Consider the following 20,875-nt stretch of genomic DNA (forward strand, 5'->3'; position numbering starts at 1 on the left):
GCAGAGCACAAAAATGCTGTTTCTGTTGGTCTGTGAAAAATTGTTTTACGGTCACCGTTCAGTGCCTTGGGCACTTCTGCAGTAAAGTCATACAAAAAACTATTAAGCAAAACCAGCAAATTAATCTAATTACTTAGTATATCAACAGTGATTATAATGGCTACTAGTGTTTATGATGTTCTCAATTAACCACTGTGACAGTTTGTAAGCATTTGCTTCAGCAGAAATAAATACATTACTCTAGAAATGCTGTCTTCCTTTGTTTGCTCCCTTTACACAGAGGCAAAGAAAAATCAGAGAGTTTATTTTGCTGTGTTTTCTTTGCCAGTGTCAGCTTTTAGGTATTGCAGCAGCGTATGGAGATCTGCATGCGGTGAGGTATTTACTGAAGGAAGCATTGGTGGTGTTACCTACAGAACCTAATGATGACAATGCTGCTGTGGTGGCTGCATATTTTGGACATAAGGATGTTGTGAAAGAGCTGCTGGATTCCCTGCATGGTAAGCCTATTGGGTTGCCTCTACATTTCTTCAGGCTTTTCAGTAGCTGTTTGGTATAGCTTCAAGCAGGCTTTTTTGTGTTATTTGTTTATTTTTTCCCTTAAAAGGGGAGGGAACTCAATCATGGGAAAATGCACGGAGCGATCTAATCTCCTCTGTGTTTTAAGAAAAATTTTCCCATGGGAGGAAAAATACATGAATAAAAATATTCCATGTTTGCAGTTCAGAAGCAGAGGAAGATGCCACTTAGACGATTCATTCCCATCAGCCCTCACAACTGGATAATGTCCCAGATCCCACAGAGAAATCAGGGGATTTTCAGGAAGCAGCATCATCACACTCTGCTGATTCTGCAGACACGGTTTTGCTGGGAGTCAGAGTGCTACATGACTGCCTGGCGAGTAACAGCTTGGGTGCACAGCTGGTAGCATGCTCTGTGCTCTCCTGTTGGCATTTCCGTTTGACTTGCAGGGGAATTCCTTACCTTGAATTATCATTATATTGTATTTACATTTTGTTTTTAAACTTTACTTTTAAACTTTCAAGTTTGAGAGATGTGATTAAACCTAGTATCTCCTTCAGCCAGAAAGGAGGCTGACAAGGCTGTGTGTATAATCCAGTAGCAAAGTTAAATTATATTAATATAATAATAGTCAACCCTTGCAACCTCTGCCTGGGATTAGATGTTTGACTTCTCTACTGGCACCCCAGTAGACATCCTGGAAACCTTCCACTGTTGCCAGTTTATGCGTGATTAAATCAGGGCCAGCCAAAAAAGTTTGCCCATTAGCTGAGTAGGTAACAACCAGTTAAACAAAGCAGGTAGCGCTCTGCTCAAATCTAAAGTCTGTGCCTCATCCACCTAGGGCTGTTCTCTAACACTTAAACTCTTACAGTGCAGTTTGCTTCCTTCTCATCAGGGGCTTCATCTTACACCCTTTCCATATCTACTATTTATGGATGAGTTTTGCACATCACAGTCCAGTGGCATCAACTGTCGAACACCCTATCTTTCTGGTAGGTCCCAGGACTTGCCAACAACTCCTGAACTGGATGCTGGCCATCGCCTGCCAGCAGGGACACTTGGACATAGTGAAACTCCTCATTCGTGCATACAGTGCTGACCCAGAGAGCTGCGCCGTCAGGAGGAATGAGTTTCCAGTTCTTATACGGTTGCCCCTCTACGCTGCTATAAAGGCAGGTATGTATTTGCATGCTTTGAAGCCTTGTCCTTGTTCTGCAGTGTCTTTCAAAGAATGGGCTGAGTTGTTCCATTCTGGGAATGTGTTAGTGTGGGCTGGCTTCCTGGGATTGTTCTGGATTTCCAGTGAGATAAATTAAGACAGAATTGGCTCTGAATCTTTTGTCTTAGCCAAATTTTAGTCAAGGCCTTCCTAAGTTAGGTTACTGTAAATGCTGAGAGGCTGAACTTTCCTCTTTAATTTTAAACTCCTAGGGAAAAGGCCCTCCAAAAATAGAAACCTCGCAAGTAAAAGCATTATTGTTATGGACACTATGGCACACAGCTTGATTTAGGCTAAATAATTTACACTTCAAAGCACAGCTGTGTGTATTGTTTAATAAGCTGGGGTGAGGGGAGGGAAAGAGAGAAAAAGAAGTAGAGCTTGGGCCAGTCCTTTTACAGTATCTTTGCTGTCTCGGTTTGACTAAACTGAATCCTACCACTGGAAGAAACAGTTTTTACATGGTTCAGTTCCCTTTTTGCACACCCCCATGATTTTTTTCAGAAGTGGTTATTTCCCAGGATTTCTGTTCAGGTCCTTGTTGATTCACTTACATGAGAAGAAGAGAACAGACAATCTGCCTTTTCTCTAAAGGGAATGAAGATGTAGCTGTGTTCTTATTACGGAATGGAGCTTTCTTTTGTTCCTACATCCTGATGGACAGTCCTGAATCCAGCAAACACCTTCTGAGGAAGTATTTCATTGAGACAAGTCCTTTACCAGGCAGTGCTCCAACAAAAACAGTAAGTAGCCATTTATCTGTCTGAAGAAATGTTCTTTGAAAGGAACATCACCTTAATAATTTATATTTGTCTGCGTACCATGTGGCCGGTGATTCTTCTCAGCTAAGATCCTCGTGGTTCTCTACCCATTTAGAGAACAAGCCGTGAAAGTGCTTTCATGCCAGTGCTGAATTGCAAGGTGTAAAACATTAGGCCTTTAAATGGTGTCATTGTGCAAGGTGCTGTGTGTGATACCTTCCACTTGGCCATTTTAACATCAGCATGTGAATCAGGCTTACGCTGTGGAAAGGAATCTTTGGCTTTTGCTCAAAATCTTATAGAGAAATAAGCACAAACATGGGCTTCCTCTGCGACCCCTGGCAAATCACTTCATTTAGGCTTCTGTAGTACATCCTGGTAGTGAGGTAACACCACAAGCCCTGTGCTAGCCAAGAGAGTCAGCATGGCACAGAGCTGAGCACATAAACCCTCCTCTTCCCCTGGGTCTGTTAGCTCAGATACAGCACGTACAAATGGGCTCATGTGGCTTTTGGCTAACTGGAGCACAGGTAGAGCAAGCTCACATCTGTTCAATAAATGTTCCTCCTAGCCTCAAATCCTCATCAGCAAAAGATGGCTGGTAACCTTTACTGTCCCACTCAGTAAGGACATCTCTGTCTTTCTGGAACAGCATGGTGAGTGTCATGTGTGATCAGTCCATATCAGTTTAACTGCACTTGTCCCACCAAAAGCAATTAAAGCCTTTTTAAGTTGACAAGAGCTTGTTCACTACTTAGTCATTAGCAGCATTTTGACAATTTTGTTAATCTGTTTGCATTTATTTCTCCCACTGTGAAACGTGGAGATTTAAGTTCCTTGTATCTCACAGCTGTTGGAAAGCTTAATATGTGGTAATGATCCACAGACAAGTGGCATTGTTTTCATGTGAAGCTTTACTACATTTCATGGCTATCCTGTATCTTTGTGGACCAAGGATATTCTCTAAATCTCTATTCAAGTCTCCTTTATTCAGAACTAATAAATGTCTCACAGCACATGCTGTTGCTGCTTTGTAGGGCAGCATGTAGTAGTCTGTATTATTTGTACAGCTATTCAGCAATTTAGCTATCAGGCATCTTTCATTTTTCCCTTCAGAGTATAGATTAACTGAGGTTAAATAGGAGCATCAGAGCCCCGAATTTTCAACAGTTACAGCTTTCATTGGGTCATAAAAATTGTGTGGTAAAAAACGTTAAGGTAAAGTTTTCGATCCAGGCTCTGACTGCATGAATCCCATTGCCAGTTGAGTATCTGTTTGCTCAGCTTGTAACATTGTGGGGTGTTGATTCTTCTTTGGTGTTAAGTAAAAATAAGCAGAGAGGGTTTCAGAGCATTTTGAGCTTCTCCATTCTCTGTTTTCCTGCCAACATCCTGTCTCACTGGATTCCAGACAATATTGCGAATGGTAGGAGCTGCAGTCCATATATGTGAGCTTGACTTCATTAGGTTCAATCATAAGATTGAGAGCCCACCCTATGCCGTTCTTTGTTTCATTGAAAGGTGAACAAAAGGAAGCTAAAATGTTCCTGAATAACAGTTGATAAAACTCCATGCCTGTTTATAAGGGGAAAAAATCCAACTAACTAGATAATTCAGCTTGAATAAACTTTGGAATAAATGTCTGAATCACAGGGAAGAAGTCTGTTTTCCATGTGAACTTGCTGGCAATTTTTAACTTAGCTGCTGTAAAAAATGACTCAGCCTTGCTCTTGTCACACCCTGAGCAAAGAAGAGAAAAGTCTTAAAACATCAGCTAATTGCCAGAGGAGCCTGGTTTAAAAAAAAAAAAAAAAAAAGAAAAAGAGGAAAAAAAAATAGAAAAAACACTTAGAAACTTGACCTTGATTCTTCAATTGGCTGTTTATTTTTATTATGTTACATATTCAAGGTTTTCTCTTTGAAATAATTTTGGCAGCCTGGGCCAAATTCAGGAAGATTTGTCCTAGTTTGTCTCCCGAGCTCAGGTCTCTGGGAAGTGACAGTCATGCACCTTTTATAATTTTTTAAAACAAGACTTTGTGACAGTTGCAAACAAGCTTCCTCAGTGCTTTCTTCATAACCGATAAAGTTGGTGAGCGTCAGTCTTCCTGAGTAAGCCCTGTGATGTATTTTTCACCGTTAGGAAGCAGAAGAGGATTGTGCAGAGGCGGCGATGGGTCTGGCAGCCAGCTCGATGTCAGAAGTTCTCCTCTTGGACAGAGCAGGCCAAGCAGGGATCATTTCAGAACGAGCCCAGAATTTCAGCAGGACTCGTCCCATCTGTGCTATCTCTGAGTGAAAACACTGCTCAGTTGACCTCCAGTTGATTTCACAGCAGCAAACGCTACCAACTATGCATAAAATGTGGTTGGAGAGCCCGGGTTGGCTGCCATGCCTTCCAGGCTGCTGTTGTGGTGTGTACAGTGCTGCCCTTCCTGAGGCAAGAGGAGTTACATCTCATTTTTCTAATACCTGTTTCTCCTTTTTTTTTCTTCTTCTTTTTTTTTTTTTTTTTTTTTCTGGTGTATATTTAACCCTATACCAAGCCACTGTCTTTCTTAGCAGAGGAAGTGCTCCATTTTTACAGGAACAGGTAGCAAATGCCGAAAGTACCCCCTGCAGTAAGATGGCTAGGCACAGATGCCAGACTTCGATAGGTGTCTTGAAAGCATGGAAATATTTAACTTTCCAATGTGTGCAGCGTTAGATTTTTTTTGTGTGTGTGTTCCATCATGGACTGGAAAAGAGATTAAACTGCTGCATTTTCCCAGGAAGTGCTTTGCTAGGATTTCTCGCATACAAATGTTATGTATATGTGTGTGAACCTCCTCTGATTTCTCTACCCACTGCCTGGCTAATCTCAGTTACATCACCATCGATACAGAAATCTGCAGCAGTTCTGCCCAGGGTTTGCAGCAGCATTATCGATGAAGTAATTAGATCACCATCCTCTGGATATCCTGCCTACAGCAAGAGTGAAATTCTCTTGGGGCCCGTGGTGCCAGTTAGGAGAAAGGCACAACAATCCCCTTACCAAACTGTCATAAATTCAAGTTAATACTTCCTTTGTATTTGGAGTTCATTGCCCCAAAACAGTGGGGTTTCTTGCTTCTGCACAATTTCTAGTCCCTTAACTTCCTTCTAGTCCCTATCTCATTGCAGCCCTTGCTTAGGGGCGTAGCTGGCCCTCCAGTCTGGGTACTCATGCAGGAGAGACGCTGTCACAGCCGGGCTCCAGAGCAGGAGGAGGAAGAGGAGGGCTGAGCACAAGGTGCTTAGGGCTCAGATTTGAAAAGCTGCCCTGCAGTGGGTTGGATTTCACCGTGTTGTCTGAGGTTTTAGTAGTCACTATCCGAATTCTGCAGTTATCTTTCTATCGCATTAAATACCCTGAGGCCAGGGCTCTGCATTTTTGAGGTAAATGACATGTGATAATCTAAATAAAAGTTGAGATAAGTATCAAAGATGAATATCTGAGAAGCGGCAGAGGCTCATGGTCCTGTAGGAACCTGCTCAAAGCAGGCTGTGTATCTTAATATCACTGCGGTTAGTTGGGCTGCTCAAGGACAAGTTCTTTTTTGTTCTGAAATAAGAGCCTGGGCCTGCTGTAGGGAGCATCCATTTGAAACAGAGCAGGAACAGAGGGAGAGGATAAATGCCAACAGTTCTTTCTTCTGATTTATTTTCTTGCAGCTTTGCTGAGAATAGTTTAAGCAAGAAAAAGGGGAAATTTGGGAGTTGGGGTGTGTAGTACGTTTTTCCTCCTTGCTCCCCTAGGAGAAGGGGCAATGTTCCTATTATATGGACTGGCAAGCAGAGCCTGGGTAACTTGAGCCAGTGACTGGTGTTGCACAGGAAATTTGAGGCTCTGGAGTCTGAATTCAGGAACTCAACACAAAGAGCCTGCTTTCTGCTGCGAGGTGGAAACCAAATGAGCAAGCCAGCTCAAGGCCTTTGTTCCAATTACTGCCAGAAATCCGTAGCCCTACATGGATATATGCACCCTGTGTTGACTGAAGGACCTGCGGATATCCTCTGGAATGGAATATTCACCCTGACTTTTGTCTGGAATTCTGCATTTTATTGCTTCTGCATGAATAGGGGAAATACGTGAATAGTTCCTCCACTTCTGAAGTTCAGTCTCCCTCTGAACAGTATATTTGTGGTGGTTATAGGAGATAAATGATGGTTCCAATAGAGACTGAGAGACAAATCCACCTTTCTGTGTCCTGCACTGCTGTGTTAGCAGTTAAAACTCTGTTGCAGACCCAGTGTCTTGATGATACAGGTAAATGGGAAGACCCTTACTTGGCAGCAGTTGTTTTTGGAGCACGGAGATGTCTGGAACTGCTGCCTAAAAGCTTGTATTTTCCCCTACTTATTGTGGTTTAATCCCCACACCCATTTTTGGCTGAATCTAACCATAGCTTTTGACAAAAAAAAAAAAAAAAGTCTGTATTCTTGGATAGGAAGGAACAGAATGGAATACTCACTGCCAGCCGAGGTTGTTAAAATGGCTAATTCCCTGTTAAAACATTTCTCACATGCCTAGGCAAGCTGTGCTTGCATTCTGATTTCCATAGCGGGGTCTTTACACCTTTCTCTTCTAGCCTGAAGAGGTCTATTAAAATATCCTACCCCCAAAAAAAATCCTATTCAAAAATCCACACGGCACACATTTAGTAGGGTATTGGGCCTTTTCTGAACTCTTTCTGAGAGTGGGAGGTTTTGTGGTATGTGATTTTGCTAATGCAGAGCGTGTGATTTTACCCAGCGCTGTTAGGTAGGACTGTGATGGGTTTGTTTCTGTACCAGCAGAAGTCGTGGTGGAGATGTAATTGTCTTGGCATAAGCCTTTTGCTGGCATCACTACAAACTGCAATATGGTATAACCTGCATCAGTAGTAGAATTTCCTTGCTGATTAAGCTGTATTTCTATTAGGGACAATTTTAACTGATGTAGGATGGAAATACAGTGATGCTGCCCCCCTCCTCTCCCCACCAATGTGTTCCTCCCTGCACTTGCATCAGTACCATTGTAAGTCTGGTTTTGGTCACCATAGCTGGGAGCTAAACCAGCTGAAAATTCTCTAAAATACAGAATAATAGGGTTAGAAGTGCTCTGAATATGCTCAGAAGTGTCTGGACAGGTATCAGTACCACTTGAGGGCTTTGTAGTGTAGAAGTGGCTTTCTGCATTACCTGGGTTAAGGTGTCTGGCTGCTATTTGGAGTTCTTGGGGTGATCCAAAGCACTAGGAAAAAATAGTCAAGTGTATCAGAACAAACGTGCTCTTCCCTGGTGAGGTTTCCTTATGCCAGAAAAATCTTCTAGTGTGTTGGCATCAGTACCACATCCTAGCACAGGGTACCTAGGAATGACTTTATGCCCTAAATCCCAACTGATTGCTGTCCTGTGAAGAAAACATGCTGGCTCGTGGGCCGTTACAGCTGAGAGAAAATTGCATACAGAGTTGAAAACAAGATTTTGTAAGTGGAAAGCTGTTAAATATTCAGGCTTGGAAAAGCTAACAGTAAAGCAGAATTTGTTTGGTTCAGGGTAACTCTGTAAGTCTGCGTAATTTGATTTCCTGTTGCAGTTAGCTTGGTGTGTTGTGTGTGGGATGCCTTGTGGCACGATGGTGAATGTGGCTTTAGACAGCTTGTTCTCTCTGCCTTGGTTTCCCCAGTGATACCATGGACGTAATATTTCCATTCATATGTATTGGGCTGTCCTGAGGATTTGCTAGTGAACATTTGAAAAGCACTAAATATGATTGTTATTAATTTCTAAAAAGTGCAACTTATTCCATCCTCCTACATATTTACCTGTGCTGTCTCCATTACTTGGATTTCTGAGTCTCAAATAAGCATTTGAGTTAGACCTTTGTTTCCTTTTTCTTCTCCCTTCCCCAAATGTATTCCTTTTAATTTTAATTTCAGAGTTAAAAATCTTAAATGCTAAATACTCGAAATTGAAAAGCAAATTAAACTTGCTGTCAGGTTCTTGCTGCCTCCTGGTGGTGAATTAATGATCAGTTCACTGAGGCTGTTTTAGGAATGAGTTGTGTCAAAACCACTGAGTTTATGAAAACATTTTGGGACTAGCGGATTTAAAATGAGTATTTTGCATTGTAGATCTCATTGGAAGGCAATGAAAAGATTTTGAAAGTGAAGCCTTGGGTTGTTTTCCTGCATTAATGGCCATTACGTGTTTGTGTTTTCTTCTGTCTGAGCTGGAACCTGAAATAAGTAGTTTTTCCATCCACAACTTCTGTTTTATTTATTTATTTATTTATTTCCCCAAGGAGGATAAAATGACTTCCTCATATAACTGTCAAAAGCAGCAAAATATTATCTAGAAAGGAGGTGACTGCCAAAATCATCTCTCTCAGATAATAAAGTATCTTCCTGAATTATACTGAACAGACTTGTAATGTTGAGAAATGCTTTACAGGAGAGTGTTTGCCTTTCCCTGTCTGTCCCAGATGTTGCTTTTCAACATCTAATGTTAAACCTAAACCTTCCCAGAACAGCGCTGGGCTGCTGTTGCTGGAAGGTTTGTGATGGAGGAGTGGTGCCCAGGTATATATTAATTATTCCAGCAACAGGCATCCTCGTGAGAAGTCATCATCACGCTCATAGACCTATCCATGCCCTCTTAACGAAGACCCACAAGCTTTTCAGATGCTGGCTGCTCCACAGGGCTTCCCCTGGAGCTGAGAGAGGTGGTTTTGGGCAAGGGCAGCTCACCCTCCGTGGGGCAGACCAGAGCTAGTGTTGGACAGGCAGAGAAGGCCTGGTCCTCTGCCTGCGCTTGGTCGTGGTCTTGGGAGTGAAGTCATGGAGCAGCTATATAGTGCGGGCTGCTGATATCCAGGCATGATTTCATCTCTGAGTCAGTTCAATTCCTAGAAGCAGATTGGAAAGTGAGCAAAATGTTTATGCCTGGGCTCTGATCTGCCAGATTCCCAGCGGTGCGATGGGCCGAGAGCAATCAAGCAAGAGGGCTTTTACTAATGTGGTTTTCCCTTCTTTTTTTTTTTCTTCTCTGAAATATGCAGGCTTTGTGTGTGAACTGGTCAAACCTCAAACTGCCCTGGGTGGATCTGGACTGGCTGATTGATATTTCCTGTCAGATAACGGAGCTTGATTTGTCTGCCAACTGCCTGGTCTCCCTTCCGTCCGTGATCCCATGGGGCCTGATAAACCTCAGGAAGCTCAGCCTGGCTGACAATCAGCTGACGGAGTTACCCAGCGTACAGTCATCTGACGAAATTATATGTACAAGGTGTGTGTGCTGGAAGTCTTTGGCAACAGGAGTTTTTGCTAGCATTTTGTTGATGCCTGACTGAGTAATTTCTGTAATCACAGGTTGCTCGAGGTCGATGTATCCAGCAACAGGCTCTCTACTCTCCCTTCTGGATTCCTACATCTTAAAAACCTTAAAAAACTCATCGCTGCCAAAAACCATATGGAGAAGTTATTTGACGAGGAAAACAGTACGTGCAGTCCCTTGTTATGCTTGCATTTCAAGGCCTGATTTGTAGAGGAGAACCCCAAACTGTTATAATAATGACTTAAAGCCAGTATTAGCTACAGATGCTTAGCATCTCTCAAGTCTTTGTCCAAAGAACATGAAATGCCTGTTTATTTTTTATCCCTCATGATATCTTTTGGCTCTTGTCTAGCGAGTATTCATCATCTGGCTGGATGAGACTGCTCTCATGCTTACACCAAGCCTGCAATGCTTTGTGTTTTCCAGCAACTAATTGGATTGGCTTAAGGAAGCTGCAGGAGTTTGACGTCTCTGACAACAGGTTGGTGGAACTTCCAACGGTTTTTCTATACTGCTTCAAGTCCCTAAACATACTGAATGTTTCCAGAAATCAGCTGAAAGTGTTTCCAGACCCCTGGGCCTGCCCCTTGGTAAGTCAAACTGCTCTGTCAGAGTCACAGGCTGTAAAAGCTGTTGAAACAGTGCAAAATCTATGCTGTGATGCTTACAAAGCTGTCAGATGTCTTAGGCTAAAAAGGTTTTTATAGAACAGTCAGCCTTTGTTCAAAGTTAACTTTGCCCAAGCCCATGGATAAATAAGGCATCCATACCTGCACGTTACTGTCACTTTATTCATTATTACTACAGGAAAAGTTAATGACAAGACCCTGTGGATAGCAGGAGAACAGTATTTTTTGGCACAGTGTTTGTTTATGATTGAAAAGCAAATGGAGATGGTTTTCAAAATAACTTTTGAAATAGTTTTAGCCCAGCAAAGGATTTGCCCATCAATTAAGTGAATGCATCTGCTCAGCAAATACTCTGTGCCTGCATGTGCAATAGCTTATCTAGATCAAAATATCTGAAGAAGTAGCCTGGAATGATTGTGTTAATGCCTTAAATGCATGACATCTGACCTGCCTGATTTTCTAAAGAGATGATTACTACTCTTTGGGTGTTTTTTTTTTTTCTTTTATGTTTTCCAGAAATGTTGCAAAGCATCTAGAAACTTACTGGAATTCCTACCTGACGCATTCACTGTTTTCTGGAAAAATCACCTCAGAGAACTGGATTTTTCTGAGAACTCGCTAAAAGAAGTTCCACTGGGACTCTTCCAGCTTGAAGTAAGTATCATTTCTTCCCACCTTGCACATATTTCTCTTAATACCTACTCAGAGCTCAGTGTCATAGTGGTGACTGCCTGCTAAGGTAGGAGACTGCCTGCTGTTTTATGGTCACGAATGCAGCCGTTGTGCAGAGCCTCTGAGCACCCCAGGAACCCCATGAGTGATTACAGTCCGGCCCTTATTAAGTGTCATGGCATATCTAGATTTTGATGCAGGTCTTTCAAGAATTCTTTGGATGTCTTTGATTTTTGGGAGCACAATGCAGAAGACAACCACATAACAAAGGTTATAACATGGCTGCATGTCATAACCTTTGAAATACAAACATTCTCAAGTGTGCTCACAAAAAAATATGTGTTTTTGTAATCTGGCACACTGGTGTTATGTGGTTAAGTAGTAGTTGTTCTCTGCTGCTATTATGATTTGATATGATTTGAAAATGGCATATTTGAATGCCCTTAGCAGTGCTACTTGACATCTCTTATCTTTAGGCTTGTGCAAATTAAATAATTCTTCCCAGTGGATGGCAGAGACCCACAGTTTTACTTCAGAATTCTTCAGAATCTGTGGCTTCACACAGTTTTGACATGAAACCAAGCAGAACTTGGGGGTTTCCTCCAAGGTTCCCTTCTAGATTGTGAAACTCAGTGATGTAGACAGAAACAGAGGTAAATATTTCTGCAGAAGTATGTTAGTTTTTCACTGCTGGCCTCTGTGGCAGGGATGCAGAAGTGATGGTTCATATCCGTGTCCAGTTTGGATCACGGCAGTCTGCTGCAAATACGCCTCTTGCTCATGCCTAGAGGAGTGCTGAGGATCATTTGCTGCCTCGGTTGTTTCTAACGATCCCTGTAGATTTGTGCTTGCTTTTTGAAAATTGAAAAACATTTGTTTTCAATTGGCATTTCTCCTGAAATGGAATGAATCCTATGGACTATTGTCTCCAAAACTTTTTTTTTTTTTTTTTTTCTCTGTATGCATTAAAAATAATCCCCCTGGGTGGGAACTACCATGGTAGATTTTAAATGCCAAATGATGCTTCAAGGGCACATTTCCTTGGCTGCTGCTGCTCAGAGGCTGCTGAGGGATATGAAGGTGCCAAGCACGGGGCATCAGAGAAGACCTTAGTGCAATCCCTACTGATGATCTCTCTTTAAAGATAGAGAACTCTGCCGTAACTAATGCCAGTTTTTACCTGTATCTCTTCAGATTTACTGTCACAGAAGAAATAAATAACAGGTATTTTCAGTCCTGCTGGGGCCAGACTGTACTGAGCACCTAAAGTCCGTGCCTAGATCAGCTGTAGCTTGGTCTACTTGATTATAGAATTCATGTCAGTGAATAGGGTTGCGCTTGCACTCCACCCCTCCCCAACTTAGTTTTGAGACTAGTTAGCTTCTCTTGAAGAGACCTGACCTGCGTTGTGTGGATGTGTTCAGGTAAGGCTGGTCAGCTTTTCCACCTCACGAGCTGACTGAGGCAGCCTAATCTAGGTGCTGCTGTCCCTTTCCTCTGGTATAATCTAACACGCCAGGGCTCTTTTTGCATGCCGCAGCAGCAAATTTGAAGGAAGCTGTCTGCTGCTGCCATTCTCTTAATTCTGGAAGCGCTCGTTCCCTTCCTGAAAGGCAACAAAAATGGAGAAGTTCGAGATGAGAGAGAAGAGGCAATTGCAAAACAAGGACCGTGGATCTCCAGAATTAGTCCTGAAGAGTCACAGCCAGTTGAAAGTACCTAATTTTCCCCCTGTGGAGCAAGCACATAAGCATTGCATATAATCCCACCAGGCGCTCAGCTCTCCTGGAGCGTGGCCTTTGTCAGCGTTTGTGGGAGACATGTAACGTGGATGCAGCCGACTGAAAATGAAGCGTCCCAGCTAGACCACACAGAACTGAGTTTGTGCTAATTCTGGACTGTGCAGCCTCCCTTCCCTCCAGCCCCCTGCTCAGGGATATTTCGGGAGAGAAGTTTGAAGCATTGTCATTGAACGGCCTCATGCTGATACTTGGAGAGAGCTCGACACCAGGCGCCAAGGGAGGACCGTGTCTTCCTTCCAATAGGAGGTCTGAGCCAGCAGCAGACTGATGATGATAAAACCATTGGCTGTCAAGACAAGAGTGGTGGGGAGGGTTTTATAAGTTTGCACAGTTCTCCAACCTTTTCCTCTGGTGGTTCGCTCTGCATATTTGCAGTTTTCCATTTCACTTCACCTTCCTTAGGTCCCACCAGGGCCCAGTGCTGCACCTCTCCTATCACTAGAGGGAGCATTTTGCGCGCTAATTGCCATTGCAACCACTGCTGGATGTCCATTGCTTTTGTCACATGGATACCTCCTATTTTTTCCATTTGAGAAAAAGGGAGGAAGGCCAACAAGGCTTTGTGAAACACTGTTAATCTTGCTTGATGAAAAGGGGCATAAACCTTTTATATTATGTCGAGCACATAAAACATTTAACACACTTGAAGCCAAAGTCTCTGCTGGTAAAACAGGAGTTCCATGAGGTATAATTCATTAATACTGCTGTACTTATGGCATGAGATAATTAGCTGATGATTTGCTTATCTCATTTTTTATGGGGGAACTTGCAGAATAAACCGGCTTGGAAATCCTACATAGAAAATTGTTTTTCAGCGGGAAATTGGATTTTCAGCCAAATGAAAATGCTCATTTGAGCCTTAACATTATTTTTAAAAACAGATTGAAGAGCAGAAACTTTACACATCTGAATGCGAAATGCATTTTTTCTTTTGCATTTCAGTTAAACTTTAAAGGAGGGCCTGTGTTTAACTTTACTGACGGTATTTGCAGCCGAATCCTATCTGTACAGTGTTAATGGTATAAATCAGCTTCAATTCTTGTTTTTGAAATTTCTTCCTGGTGTGAGGAGAAAAAAAAAAAAAAGCAGGTGAATTCTATAAATCAGAGAAAGGTGATGTAAATCCTTTCAATTTTAACAAACAAATACTAACAAAGCAATTGCAAACTTTCCTTGCATGAAATAGTTCACATCTTTCACATTGATCTTATATATATGAAACAGGTATAAGCCCATTCTGACACTAGCTTGCAGAGACATAAACGAATTCTCATCCGTATGTGGCTTACTGTGTACATAGATCATGCTGTTCTTTTCCATTTGGAAGGGTTTCCTTACTAAAAGTAAAATGTCCTCCTAAATGGGTTGTTTCCAATTGAATCTGTCAGCAAGTAGACTAATAATCTCCCCAAACTAATAGTGGTATTGCTTTGTGCAAAAAATATACTTGCTGTAGACAGAAATGAAATTTTTTTTGCATGCTAGGCAGGCTGGACAGGATGTTCTGATGAAAAAGATGTGCTTTCTTCTTGTTTCAGTTCTTTAAAAGCCATGCTAAAAAATCTCTTTCTGTGTGTTTGATATACTTTGTCTTCTAACTCCAAGCTACTCTCCTTTTAGTCTTTGGTGTCCCTGAAGTTGCTGGGAAATCAGTTAGCTGCATTGCCTTCACAAGATAAGTGGAATTGCAAACAGCTGAAATCACTGGATCTTTCAAAAAACCAACTTGGGAAGTAAGTGTGGTGTGATTCTTTTTTTTTTTTTTTTTTTTCCTGAGAAAACAAAAGCTGAAGAAATTATAGCAAAGCCAATCCCTTGTGTAATACAAAGGGTGTCAGTAGTGAATTAATTACCTGCAATGAAGGCGTTGACATCAGCATACCACGTCTCCAAGCATATTGTGTGTCTGTGACAGTGATGAATTATCCGTTACTGCTTCTTTAGATGCTTAGCAGACTATATCATTTATTAAATAGATTACTGATAATGGCAGTTTAACTTCAGAACATGTAGGAATTTCTTTAACCCAATGTGTGGCTCATCACTACAGATACTACTTGTGGGGATCAGAACCATAAACCATCTGGCTGGGCTGCAGTTTGCAGTTAGTGTGGGAGTATTGTTTTGGAAAATATGAGAAATCTTAGTTATATTTTTTTTTTTTTTAATGGAAGTGTAAGCAGCTGCAAGTTCATAGAGCATACTGACATTAATAAGGTCATCCAATGAAAAGGTGACGTTCTTCTATCTAGAAATTACAACAGGAATGTTTAACACAGAGACTTAAAGGTCCGTTGTCTTCTCCAGAGCTGCGTTTATCTGTGTTATACTTCTGTCCTCCCATCTGGGTGACTGCCCAAAAAAATTTCTGGAGTCTTTATGAGTTGCTGTGTCAGTTGCTAAGGTCATATTATCATTTTTCAGCCTCGGTGTGTTTCCCTAGTTGTGTTGTTGGGTCTCCTTGTCAGAGACTCTCTGGCGAGAGCAGGGAGTGGCAACAGGTCGGTTCTCCAGTGCTCCTTGTGAAGCTTGTTCAATTTGCTGTTTGACAGGCTACTTAACCTTGACACCCATAAAGCTGGGGGTCAAGTGCTCTCGCCCTGGGAACTGAAAGCACAGCCTTGCAGAGTTCTGTTAATTTGCCAGAAGAAAACCATTGGGCCTGGACAAGTGTTGGTGGAGTCTAGCTCTGTGATAGCACAGCGGGTTTCAATACTATCAAAACCAGAAAGGAACCCGTAAGAAGCGTGCTGTGCATCCCACAGCCTTGGGTAGGGTCCAGCTCTGCTCTGCATCTGTCACAGGCACAATTCTCAACTGCCACATCTAAGCTCATTTTCCCACATGTTGCCATTTTGTCTTGCTGACAGGAATGACGAGGGATTTAAAACGAAGCGGATTCCCTTTTTCACCACGAGGAGCAGGGTGCGTTGTGGCCCAGAGGCAGGTAAGGTGCACAGCAGTGCAAACGCTGAGAATGGGGCTGAGGTGGGCTGTGAAGCAGCAGGAATCTGTGGAGTTTGCCTGGGGGGAGATCAGCATAAACTCAGCTGCAATTTTAAGTGCAATTGCACTTAAATAAAGAGAAAATGTGTTCAGATAAAATATTTCTAAAGAAGCAGTGCAGCTGGTTCGTATCATCAACATATGAAGGTAAAGAATGGGTAAGACCTGTTTCTTTCAGGGAACTTTTATTCTGTTGGTGAAAATTATTCTTCTTAGCCAGAGCACTAACTGGTGCAGTGAAGGGAAACTAAGCCATAATTAGTTACTCTTAGGATTGTCTCTGTTGTTGATTTTGCAAATAGCACGTTTTCCCCTGTCTCTGTGATTTGCCTCTGAAGTTTGCAGCAGAGCACAGGAGATATCCTGGATTTAACGCACATGAAACACCAGACAGAACAAAGAAATATTTGAATATATTTTTACGGTTTCCTGCTCACTGTGAGATTCATCTGCATTTCTTTTTGTTTGTTTGCTTTATTTTAAATCGCTTGGAGAGCTTTCTCATTCTGAACTGCCTGCAGAATGACTTGCTCTAAAGCAGTCTTTGAGAATCACGGCGTGGCATAGAGCTGGCATTTTTGTGACACGCAGCAGAGCAGTCCTCAGCTGCTCATGGGATTGAAAGGCCTTCCTGCAATTGCTTTCATAGTGAGTTCCCCTGAAAAATGTGCATTTGCATCAATGTGAATAGGTAAAACTGGTCAGTGCACCGAGTTATAATAAGGAAATATGTATAGCCATAGTGGTGTTTGTCCTAACGTGCAGTCTGTCCATCTGGGAGGCAGAGGGCCTACCTGGAGCTCCAGGTAAAACTAATCTTGCCCCAATTCCTCTGTGAAAGTAGAGGCTGCTGTGCAGCAAGTCATGTGTGTGCACATGACTTGAGGAGAATGAGGTTGGACTGTGGACAAATGAGGAGAAAGGGTTGGACTATGCTGTTTTGCAAGTAGAAGATGGAAAGTTGGAATGGAAATGCTATAACATCAGTGAAATCCTGAACATGGAAGAATTGGAAGGAGTTTGAATCTTGCCAATCTGTAGTCTTGACGTATCCTGGACCTCCTGTGTGAACAGCTACCGCAGCTTTTCCCAAGGGAGAGGAGGGCAGAAGTAGTAGGCAGAGTGCAAAGGGCACAGCTAAAACCAGCTCTAAAAGGGAATTGCTGTCCTAATGGAAAGTTCTGCGTGCTGCAAACCCAGCATAACCCCTCTGCATAAGGCAGGAGAGGATGGACTCTGCAGTTGTAACATTTGAAAAACCTTGGCACGTAATAGCCTGGTGAAACTCCGAGCTGCCTGAGGTTGCCTTGGGTTGTGGCAGGGCACAGGGTAGCCCACCTGGCTGGTGCCATGGTTGAATAGCCACAGAGACAGAGCAAAGCCAGCTCATCCTTTTCTCTCTGTTCCTGTGCCAAGTATAGCTTGGTGAGACTAGAGGATGTGGCCAAGAATTTAAAGAACAAGAGAAAACAGAAGTTGGAATACATCAGCAGCTCACAGAAATCTCGTAGCGAGGTGGGGGGCAGGTTTCCATATGATTTTACCAACAAAAGTGTTTACACAAGTCTAGATTATATAAAGAGAAGAATTTATGGATGCTCACTGTACCTGTTTGATAAGTCTCAGAATAGCTTCTTGCACACGCACGTGGTGTTGGTGGCATTTACTCATCCAAAAATATATTTTCAGGATGGGATTTGTTTTAATTTTTCTACAGTTCTTTAAGAGAAAATTTGAGCTCAAGCCAGAGGAGTCATAAATAACTCATGAATAAATAATTGCAATTCATAAACACCTTGAGCTTGCTTCCAATACAGTACAGTCCTTTTCGCTTTGGGCTCTTTGGTGAATTGAGAGTATTGCTACTATTTTAGGTGTTTGCTTCTATGTGTCCAAGGGGGACTAAATCTGTCTGTGCCTAGGTGTGCACTGAAGAGGAACAATGAAAAGTTTAAGTCCAGCGATGAGCCAGAAAGGAAGTAAATTGAATCCATGAATAAGCCTGCTGTTCTCCTAAAATAATCCCAGAGATGATTTTTTATTTGAAAACTCAAAGGCAGACTGTGACACCCTGCCCACAGCAGACAGTCCTGTCACGTACGTGAACACCCCTGCAGACAGTGGGTCTCTATCTTCCTGATCATAGCTCAGGCCTGAAACGCTGTTAAAATTAGAACTGGGGAACTTTCTCCTGTGGAAACCTCTTCCATTTTCTTTTCTTTCTCTTTTCTGCCTAAATCTAGTTGCAGTTCCTCAAGCTTTCTCTGTAAGGGAGGAAGATCGTGGTGGAAGTACAACTGTTCCATCCTGGAGGAAGGATGGGTATCACATCTCCGAGTTGCTTTTACAGACTGCGGAGGCAGCAGATGGTGCTGCTTGTACTTTCCTAATCAGAGGCTCAAAATCTGCTTGTCCCTGTGTGGCCTAATTTGCCTTGACTTCACGACGCTTCGTGGTAGATATATGTGACAGTCTTAAGACAGCAATACAATTCATGGCAGCTTTTCATGCCACCATCCCTGGAGTAATTTGTGGAGCAAAACGATGCTCTTTGGAACCGGGTGAATTTCCCTTTGTCTGATCCTTTCCAGCAACAGCAAGTCAGCCATGCAGTGTCGCTATTATTGCTTGGGTTGCTCCCAAAATAAGCTAGTTTCTGCTCAGCCGTGTAGGAAGGCTGAAGTGCCGTGAGATCCTGCAGTATAAAACGGAACGGGGGCAAATGCAGGCTGTGTGTTAGAGGTGACATAGGGTAGCCATGTGTCAGCTGCAGTTTGGGTTTTCTTCTCTGATGTTACTGACTTGATTCACCATTTACTGCTCCAGGATGCAACATGGGGGCCTGAAAGTAAATTCTGCCCAGTTTGGGGCTTTACTTGCACAACATGGAAAAAACATGTTGAGAAACACTTGCGCCTTTGGTATGCCCTTTCACTGCGAGCTGTTGGGCTGGAATAGGGGCAGTTGGCAAGGTGTTAGCAGCTATCCAGCAACGAGAAACAAAATGCCACTCGTGCTCTGAAGTATAGTTATCTTGGCAGGCCTGGAGTTCCTCCCTTGGCACCTCAGAGGTCCTGGAGATTGTCACCTTCAAACATGCACATCACCATGGCTTTAAAAACTTGAGATGTGAGCGTTGATGTTTGGTCACTCTTGAAGGCTGTTTGCTTTTCTGCTGTTGCTTTGTGGTGGCTCCTGCCAAGGAACATGACCTCATGTCCTGCCTACAAAGTTAAGGTGAAGGTTCTTGGTACAGAGCCTTGGTGCCTGTTATGTTTTAAAGGTGCAGTTTCTTTCCTGTCTTGTTTCAGGTCCTTTTTTGGAGTTTCCAGCATTTCTGAGTGATTCTCTGGAAGTCCTTTATCTGAACGACAATCAGCTGGAATCTGTCCCGCAGTCCGTTTGCCTTCTAAAAGGTTTAACAGAACTTTATTTAGGAAAGTAAGTCCATGTTCTGGAAAAGCTATGCAGTATTATTTCCATGTTGTTTTAGTGACCAGTCTTCTGCGGAGCCCCACCCCAGATGTCCAGTGCTTTTGAAGTCAAAAAGCTGGAAATAGTCAGCCCCTTGTTAGAACTGTGCCCATCATTTGCTTTAGATAAGGAGGAAGCCAACCTTTTAAATTAGGGAAGATGATCTAATGCTTTGAACACAGGCCTGGGAATCTAGTGTGCCTCTAGTTAATGCTGGCTTTCTGCTGTCTGTTTCTATAGCGTTTGAGTCAATAATTCATCATTTTTGCTTATATTTCCTCAACTGTCCAATAAAGATGATTACACTTGTCTGGCCCAGAGGATAAACTAAAGTTATACATCACTTTTAGGATGAAAATTACTATTAAAGTGCTGAGTAGCCTTATTAAAATGTTAATGGAAGATTTCTACAAGGAGAGAATAGTGTAATCCGAGAGTCTGTGAGAGCAGCTACTTACACACAAAGCCTGGTTGTTGGTAGATCTATTTGTTTTTGTACAGTAACCCTGGTATCCGAGAGCTTCCTCCAGAGCTTGGACAGCTGGCTAATCTCTGGCAGCTGGATATCGAAGAACTAAGTATCAGTAATGTTCCTGCAGAGATCAGAAAAGAGGGTAAGTCTGATGCTGCGTGTGCTTTATGAAACTGAATGAACATTTAATGAAAATTGCATCCTTTTAATGGTCCCAAACAGGAAAAGACAGCGTGCATCCAAGTCCTTGTTGCAATTAACAACTGAAATTGCATAGGACAAAACCTCCTACACATATCTGTAAGTTTGATAGTCAGTGCTAATCTCTGCCTATAGGATCAGTTTAAGGTAGATCACATGTTCCAAGAACAACTTACTGCAAATGAAGTATTGCATTTGTATGCATGCTGGATACATTCTGTGGCTTGCTCCCTGAATGTGTATAGTTTAGGGTATTTAGACACTCTTTCTAAAGACTGAAGTGCTTAGGATCAGCAGTCACAGTCACATTGCAGTAACTTTATTGTAAGCTGCTAGGTTTTTGGATCAATTACAATACTGTCTTCTTTTTTGTGTGTTTTAATAAGAAAATCCTGTGGGAATGAAGTTATTAGGAATTATTCCTTCTCCAGCACACTGTTGAAGCCTAAATCTAATTTTAAGTAGAAACATAAAAGTAGAAGGAAAAACTGAGTATTTTCCAACACTAAATTAGTATTTTATGTTTCCTTTGAGCTTCTGAAGCATACGAGCCACAGCATTTGTTTCTCCTTACAGTGCTCCATTGTAGAGTCTCAAAGCAGTGACCTTTTTCTGGGGTCTCTGTCTCAGGTTTGTCCACTAGAGGTTTCTTTGTTTATTCTCTGGGTTGTCTCAGCCCACAGCGAAACTCCAGGGAAAATATTAATTCAGCTGATGTGTCTGCAGCAGTAGGTTTTGTGCAGTTCTGCTGTACATATGTACGTTTGTAACTGCTA

The 20,875-nt window shown here is 42.3% G+C and overlaps 1 protein-coding gene across 3 annotated transcripts in view; it reads left to right on the forward strand.

The window, feature by feature from the left end:
- The window catches only part of LRRK1 (leucine rich repeat kinase 1), a 75,265-nt gene that overhangs the window by 21,281 nt on the left and 33,109 nt on the right, over positions 1–20,875 (forward strand). For all 3 annotated transcript variants that reach the window (XM_082769603.1, XM_082769604.1, XM_082769605.1), the window contains 11 exons: positions 329–500; positions 1,522–1,701; positions 2,339–2,487; positions 9,569–9,795; positions 9,879–10,006; positions 10,270–10,433; positions 10,989–11,126; positions 14,567–14,679; positions 15,817–15,893; positions 19,264–19,393; positions 19,928–20,040. In XM_082769603.1, the coding sequence (XP_082625729.1) occupies positions 329–500; positions 1,522–1,701; positions 2,339–2,487; positions 9,569–9,795; positions 9,879–10,006; positions 10,270–10,433; positions 10,989–11,126; positions 14,567–14,679; positions 15,817–15,893; positions 19,264–19,393; positions 19,928–20,040 (1,591 nt within the window). The remainder of the gene's footprint in view (positions 1–328; positions 501–1,521; positions 1,702–2,338; positions 2,488–9,568; positions 9,796–9,878; positions 10,007–10,269; positions 10,434–10,988; positions 11,127–14,566; positions 14,680–15,816; positions 15,894–19,263; positions 19,394–19,927; positions 20,041–20,875) is intronic.

Source organism: Aythya marila, assembly GCF_965140915.1.
Source record: "Aythya marila genome assembly, chromosome: 11".
Classification (NCBI taxonomy): domain Eukaryota; kingdom Metazoa; phylum Chordata; class Aves; order Anseriformes; family Anatidae; genus Aythya; species Aythya marila.